The sequence below is a fragment of the Mixophyes fleayi genome, chromosome 12 (genome assembly GCF_038048845.1).
Source record: "Mixophyes fleayi isolate aMixFle1 chromosome 12, aMixFle1.hap1, whole genome shotgun sequence".
Classification (NCBI taxonomy): domain Eukaryota; kingdom Metazoa; phylum Chordata; class Amphibia; order Anura; family Limnodynastidae; genus Mixophyes; species Mixophyes fleayi.
The window spans coordinates 72797778-72805873 of record NC_134413.1 but is presented as its reverse complement, the minus strand read 5'-3'; the positions used below and the strand labels follow the sequence as shown (position 1 = coordinate 72805873).

Below are 8096 nucleotides of genomic sequence, written 5' to 3'. Positions count from 1 at the left end.
AGATCTTACATACATTTATGTATATGTCGTATGTAAGATCTCAGTTTTCTATGTTTATCTAAAGAGACTGCAGCAGCTTTACATACACAAGGATTTATATTTATTATATCTTGTGCACATGTATCCTCTATTTATCTATTTTGGGAAAAAGGCTCTTCTGGGAAACTCTATTTTTATGTCTTGCTATTCAGAATCATCACATGCAAAAATGTATATTTTGGGTATTTTTGCCCTGTGATTTCAGAAGCACACTCCAATGCATGCAATGTGTGCCTTGGCCATGCCCATTACTGGTGCTGAACAGAACCAGTTGCAAACAAAATTGCAATCTGGCAAATCATTTCTCAAGCCCAGTAACAACATGACTGTGGGCTGTCATTTGTGCCAAAACACCTTTAAGGTCATCATACAAAATGGCCTCTCTGAAATGTTACACCGCTCTCTAACACGCCTTGGTGAACTATGAATTACTCGGTGTACTCTCTCTTTTCCTGCTGCTTCTCATCCTGCTCCAAAAATCATCCTTCTTCTCCTTCTACAGGACAAATCCACTGACCACTAGCATAAGGTCAACTAGCTCTCTTATCATTTCCTATCATGTCCATCTTGTACACCTACAACAAACTTGACTTAAACACAGATCTAATATTTAATATCTATTTTTAATATTTTATTAATATTTATTTTATTTAATATTTTTAATATTTTAATATTTATTTTTAAGACATCAGACAACTCACACAGGTGATAAATCATTTACATGTTCTGAGTGTGGGAAATGTTTTGCAGAGAAATCAAATCTTGTTTTACATCAGAGAACTCACACAGGTGAGAAACCGTTTACATGTTCTGAGTGTGGGAAATGTTTTACACAGAAATCAAATCTTGTTAAACATCAGAGAAGTCACACAGGTGAGAAACCGTATACATGTTCTGAGTGTGGGAAATGTTTTGCAGAGAAATCAAATCTTGTTAAACATCAGAGAAGTCACACAGGTGAGAAACCGTATACATGTTCTGAGTGTGGGAAATGTTTTGCAGAGAAATCAAATCTTGTTAAACATCAGAGAAGTCACACAGGTGAGAAAATGTTGGAAATGTTTTACACAGAAATTTAAACTTGAACATCAAAAATTTCACACAAGATAAAAGCAATTGGAAATGAAACAAGTTTTCCGCAATTCTCCAAATATTGTGAAATCAGTTAACTGTTAATGTAAATTAAACAATTGATCCATGTGTGTGTGTATATATAATACATATATATAGTTCAGTCGTCCACAATATTAATATCGCTGACAAGTGAAGTGAATAACAGTTATTATCTCGTTATAATGGCACCTGTTAAGTGGTGGGATATATTAGACAGCAAGTCAACACTTAGTTTTTGAAGTTGATGTGTTGGAAGCAGGAAGAATGGGTATGCGTAAGGATCTGAGCGACTTTGACAAGAGTCAAATTGTGATGGCTAGATGACTGGGTCAGAGCATCTCCAAAACGACAGATCTTGTGGGGTGTTTGCGGTATGCACTGGTTAGTACCTACCAAAAGTAGTCCAAGAAAGGACAACCGGTGAACCAACGACAGGGTCATGGGCACCCAAGCGCATGGGGAGCATAGGCTAGCCTGGCTGGTCCGATCCCATAGAAGAGCTACTATAGCACAAATTTCTGAAAAAGGTAATGCTGGCTATGATAGCAAGGTGTCAGAACACACAGTGGATCGAAGGTTGCTGCCTATGGGGCTGTGCAGCCACAGAACGGTTAGAGAGCTCATGCTGATCCACCACCAAAATGCCTACAATGGGCAAGTGAGTGCCAGAACTGGACCATGGAGCAATAGAAGACGGTGGCCTTGTCTGATGAATCGCATTTTCTTTTACATCATGGATGGCCAGGTGCGTGTGCATCGTTTAATATGGGGAAGAGAAGTCACCAGGATGTACAATGGGAAGAAGGCAAGCCGGTGGAGGCATTGTGATACTCTAGATTATAATCTACTGGGAAACATTGGGTCCTGGCATTCATGTGGGTGTTACTTTGACACATACCACCTACCTAAGCTTTGTTGCAGACCAAGTACACCCCTCCATGGCAGCGGTATTCCCTGAATGTAGTAGCCTGTTTCAACAGGATAATGCACCCTGCCACATTGCAAAAAGTGTTCAGGAATGGGTTGAGGGACATGACAAAGAGTTCAAGGTGTTGACTTGGCCTCCAAATTCCCTAGATCTCAGTCCATTCGAGCATCTGTGGAATATGCTGTAAGAATAAGTCCAAGCCTTGGAAGCCCCACCTTACAACTTACAGTACTTAAAGGATCTGCTAACGTCTTGGTGCCACATCCCACAGGACACCTTCACAGGTCTTGTGGAGTCCATGCCTCACATGGTCAAAACAGTTTTGTTGGCACAAGGGGAGGGGGACCTACATAATATTAGGCAGGTGGTTTTAATGTTGTGGCTGTGTATATGGGTTATGTTGCCCTTATCTAATTTGCGAACGAGACAGGTGTGCACCACAATAAGCTAACTGGTGCCGTGCACGGAATTGTTATGGCTGCCACTTGTAAGAAATTGTTAAGCCACATATATGAGGTCTCTTAGATCCTCTGCCTCTGTTTCTGATATATTTTACAGGTAATGTGAGGCATTCCTAGATGTTTACTTGGTGCAATCACGAACGATCTGCACTTAATTCTCAAGCCGCGCATGCGCACTGATGAATATGAACTGTGCATGTGCAAAATGGCCACCAGCTATAGTATAAGTAATAAATGCACATATAGGTGAATTTGTTCTCCTGATAAAGTCTCTAGTAGACGAAACGTGTTGAGGTCATTACATGTGATATATTTCTCAAACTTTCTCTGTATCCAATATTGGAATTGAACCACCAGTAATTCAATCTTTTGTTTTCTGACTCCACTGAGTGGTGATCAGGGGACGGGTGGCAAATTTTAGCCCTGGGGGGAAACCTCGATTCAACAGCCTATTAGGACCATTTTAAAGGGAAAAAAAGGCTAGTGGCTAAGTGATCCAGCCCAAGGTAGCCCATTATGTGACCGGCCCGGTGGGCAGGTGCCCCCCAACCTAGCCTGCCCCTGGTGGTGATTAATGACAGTGAGTACTGGTATAATTACACCTTGATTACAGATAAGACTTTGATTCTTTTATTTTTTGTGAATGTGCAATTTTTATATTATTCAATAAATTTGTTTTTATGAAAAGATACTATATGGGATTTCTCATTCTTTATATCTATGTATGGTGTGAACTAGACAAGCAATATTGAGCCAACAGGAACCTGTACAGATAAGCAAAATAATTTATATTTATCTGGTACACATAGTATATGTGGTTTGGTGTGAAATAATATAAATAATTATATATATATATATATATATATATATATATATATAATTATTATATATTATATATGTGCTTGGGCGCTCACAAGTATATGTAGGTTAAGAGACCAGTGGAAGTCTTCAAAAAGCAACACTTCCCAGCTGGATAATATATAACACATAGTGTAGTATGTTCACACTTAAATATCCTCCACCCAGAAGAGCATTAAAGTCCAAAGACTAACGATTTTTCTTGTACAATAACTGGTGTTCAGTTCCTAGTGGTGCAGTTGTCTCTGGAAACCAGTGAACCACGTGTAGGTGAATGGGGTAACCCCCTTATATAATGTGCTTCCTTAAAAGCTTCTTGTTTAATTGCGTTGTATTCTCTACATTGATCTTCATAGAGTCTTCTTTCAGTATATAGCTCCCAATATGGAAATGTGAAAAAAGACCTAAAAATATCTACTGCATTATTCTTTATTACACCGATACCAAATATTTAAAAATACACTCACGTTCCATATAGATAAAAACTGGTGCACAAATAGGTACCATCTACATAAATATAGGGTGGATGACCCTACCACAAAGCTCACACGAAGACTCGGGAGGAAGGTAAAGCTGAAATTAGTCCCGGAATTCTCCTTCCAATCACCAACCAAGTGAACGTCCTGGTCAGCGAGGAATCACCACAGTGACCAACGCGTTTTGAATTTGAGTCTTTCTCAATGTTACTAATTGTCTGACTTTTTAAAGTGTATAGCAGCCAATAAAGTGCCGCCGTGGAGACAAAGATCCTGTACGGAAGTCGTCGCTTAACTCGCAATGAGGCTTGTAGGAAATTCAAAGTGAGGCTGCATTCTTTTAGATGGAGTCAAAAATGAGGTTTGGATTTAGAACCAGATTTAATGCATATAAATACCAAAACGAGGCTTGGACTTAAATAAAAGAAAACTAATACACGCAAACACATTCAGCTCCAAACCGAGGCTTGGACTTAGATGGAAACAGGGCTAAAACATAAAGACCTCAAGCACTAAAACGAGACGTGGGCTGGAATATGGCAGAGCTAATACTTACAGCTATGTTGAGCTCCAAAACGAGGCTTTAACTCAATATTAAACGGATTTGTTTATGATACTATAAAAACTAAAATAAGGCATACATCTAAATAAAACTTTTCTATAATAAATTAACTTCTGAAATGAAGTTTTGGCTTGAATTTAAACAGAACTATACATGATATGAATTTTGAGAGTTTTGATCCAAATATAAACATAGCTCTCTAAACATTCTTATTTATCCCAAAAACAAGACTTGAGAAGCTAATACAAAAATGATGTATCGGACATGTACAGGAATAAAACATACATTCATCAACACTATTTCCAGCGATACAATAGAGTCACAATATAAATATTTTTACTTTGTCACAAGTCACCCTACCAGTTACCAGAACCTGTCGTTGATGAGAGCTTCATCTTTAGCAACCTCCTTTCCTATAGAACCAGATGTGTTTGCCGGTGCTCGGTTGTCCCCAGGGCTTAATCTCGAGTAGTGGTAACTTAATTTAGGTAAGTGGGCACCACAGAGGACTACGCAATGAGATGTTGAGCTGAGATCTCTATGGCAACTGGGATGCAGGATGCACCAGGACCAAATTTAGCAGGTATATGGAGTTTGCAACAGGATGCAGTACCAACCTTCACCAGTATAACAGATTGGCAGTGCAGAGTAGAGGATGGTATAATATCAGATGTGGACTGTGTAGAGTTGGAGCTAGAGAGCAACACAGTACAAGGGAAGGTGCTGGAGCAAGATCGAGCTGTAAATCAGGACTGTGAAACACTGCTGACACAGATGAGTTCAATGGAGTGGAGAGCAAAAATAAAATGTCATAAAACCCCAAAAATGAAAGTGCATAAGTTGTGTAAAAAATGAGAACACAATGATATGTGGAGTTTATAATTACCTATATGTAATGCCAAATGATGCCATTAGTAAATATCTATTATACATTCTAATCTATTAGTTTGCAAGTAATTACCTTTCTGTATAACAATTGCTTTCCATATCTAGCGATCACCTTTGCTAAATGAAACACAGTTTTTATTACAGTGTATTCATATGAATTATAAGAATGTCAAATGTTTATCGTGATTATATCATAACTGAGTTGCCCTGTATCAGATAAGAGCTAAACAATCCATAAGGAGAATTCTCTTTGATTCCCTCTTGAGCTCCCGATGGAGATCTCCTCCTCTCAAACCCATCTTGATCTGTTCCATGACAAAGGCCTGTAGTGATCTTGGATCACAGTCATGGCACTTCATAAAGTGCCTTTCAACATATGTTACTTGTTTTAAATTATCTCTGTCTCTCTTGACTCTCTTTATGTTGATTACATGCTCCAAGATTCTATTTTTGAGTGACCTGCCTATCATGCCACCATAGTTTAAGTTACAGGGGCAAGTTAAGCAGTAAATAACATTCGGAGGGTTATAATTTATGAATCCTTTGATTTAACTCTCGAGAACCGATCTTTATACTCCTTTGTTTGTATCATAAATTGACATGCCCGGCATACGCCATATTTGAAAAAACCCATTGGTTTATTAGAAATTCTCTTTTCAAATGGTGAGAAACTGTGGACTAAATGAAACCCCAAATTCTTAGATCTACACCATGTCATAGAGATCCTATCCTCTAACACTTCTTTCAGGTCATAATCAGACTTTAGGATATTCCAATGTTTCTGGAAGATATTGGCTATTTGCTATGGCCAACAAAAACACTGTCTTCCACATAAGATACCGTAAGTCAACAGACTGTAAAGGCTCAAACGGATGTTTAGAAAGAGCCCGAAGAACCACATTGAGGTTCCAGGGCTCAACAGGATGACAAAAAGGAGGTTGTATACGCAACACACCCTGCAAGAAAGTCCTGATATCTCCATATTCAGCAATCTTTTTCTGAAAATAGACAGAGAGGGCGGATATCTGCCCCTTGAGGGAACTAAGCCGCAAACCCTTCTGAACCCCGTCCTGAAGAAAATCCAGGACAAGGGGAATCTTAAATCTTGAGGAATGAAAACCCCTAGACTCACAGCACACAATATACGTCTTCCACACTCTATAATAAATGGAAGACGACGCAGGCTTCCTGGCCTTAATCATGGTGTTTGTTACCTCTTGAGAGAAACCTTTAGCCTTAAGTATTAGGGTTTCAATAGCCAGGCCGTCAAAGCCAGCTGATTCAAACCTTGGTAAAGGAATGGACCTTGAACCAGAAGATCTGCCTGCATGGGAAGCCAAAATGGAGGACCTCCTGCTAACAACAGCAGATCTGAGAACCACGCTCTGCGTGGCCAGAATGGAGCTATGAAAATTGCGGGAACTTTCTCCCTCTTCACCTTCTTTAGCACCCGCGCAATCATTGGGATGGGCGGGAAAATGTACACCATCCGGTACTGCCAAGGAGCTGACATGGCATCTACTATTTCTACCGCTGGGTCTCGTGCTCTTGCACCGTAGCGCGGCACCTGATGGTTCAGACTGGACGCCATCAGGTCTATCTCCGGACAGCCCCAACGCTCCACCAGTAGGGAGAATACCTGACTGTTTAGAGCCCATTCCCCGGGATGAAGGGTGTGTCTGCTGAGGAAGTCTGCTTCCCAATTCTTCACCCCCGGAATGTGAATGGCTGAAATCCTGGGGACCTGATGTTCTGCCCACGCTAGTATGCGTTTGGCCTCTCGCATAGCAGCCACGCTGCGAGTGCCCCCCTGATGATTTATGTACGCTACCGTGGTGGCGTTGTCGGACTGAATCTGAAGAGGTTTTCCTCTTAGAAATTCCTGTGCACCTATCAGAGTATTGTACACTGCTCTGAGCTCCAGAATGTTTATTGGAAGACGTGATTCCTGAGGGGACCAGAGACCCTGAAGCCTCAGGGTTCCTGTTACTCCCCCCCATCCCAACAGACTGGCGTCTGTTGTGACTAGAGTCCAAGACCATACCTGTAAGGATTGGCCTCTCTCCAAGTTGGATCGGGACGTCCACCAGACCAGAGATAGCCTTGTGGCTGTGGACAGACAAACCATCTGTTTGTCCAAATTCATCTGCGACCCTGACCACTTCCGCAGGATCTCCCCCTGAAGTGGACTTGAGTGAAATTGAGCAAACGGAACTGTCTCGAATACAGAGACCATCGTCCCCAGGAGCTTCATGCAACTGAGAACAGAGACACTCCTCTTCCTCAGCAAGGCTCTGGTCTTTGACTGCAAAGCTAAGACTTTTTCTGCTGGGAGATAAACTCTCAGAGACTGAGTATCGAAAAGCAGACCCAAGAATCGCATCTGCTGAGTTGGCACCAGCGATGAGTTGGGTAAATTCAACACCCAACCGTGACTCTGAAGAAACTGCATAACAGTCTGAATCTGTTGGGATAAAAGGACCGCAGACGGTGCCTTCAACAGAAGGTCGTCTAGGTAAGGGACAATTGTTATGCCCTTCTGGCGCAATAGACTGGCCATGACTGCCATGATCTTGGTAAAGACTCTGGGAGCGGTAGCCAGGCCGAAGGGGAGTGCCCTGAACTGAAAGTGCGCCTTTCCTACTGCGAACCGAGGGAGACTCTGGTGTCCTTCCCAGATCGGTAAATGTAGGTAAGCAACCTTGATGTCTAATGATGCCAAAAACTCCCCTTTTTCTATCCCTGCTATCACAGAGCGAAGGGATTCCAAG

The 8096-nt window shown here is 41.3% G+C and overlaps 1 protein-coding gene across 1 annotated transcript in view; it reads left to right on the top strand.

Moving 5' to 3' along the window:
* Positions 1-280: 280 nt before the first annotated feature.
* Positions 281-8096, top strand: part of LOC142108366 (uncharacterized) — a 338760-nt gene continuing 330944 nt past the window's right edge. The window contains exons 1-2 of the mRNA XM_075191992.1: positions 281-353; positions 790-1025. Coding sequence (XP_075048093.1) covers positions 281-353; positions 790-1025 — 309 coding nt within the window. The remainder of the gene's footprint in view (positions 354-789; positions 1026-8096) is intronic.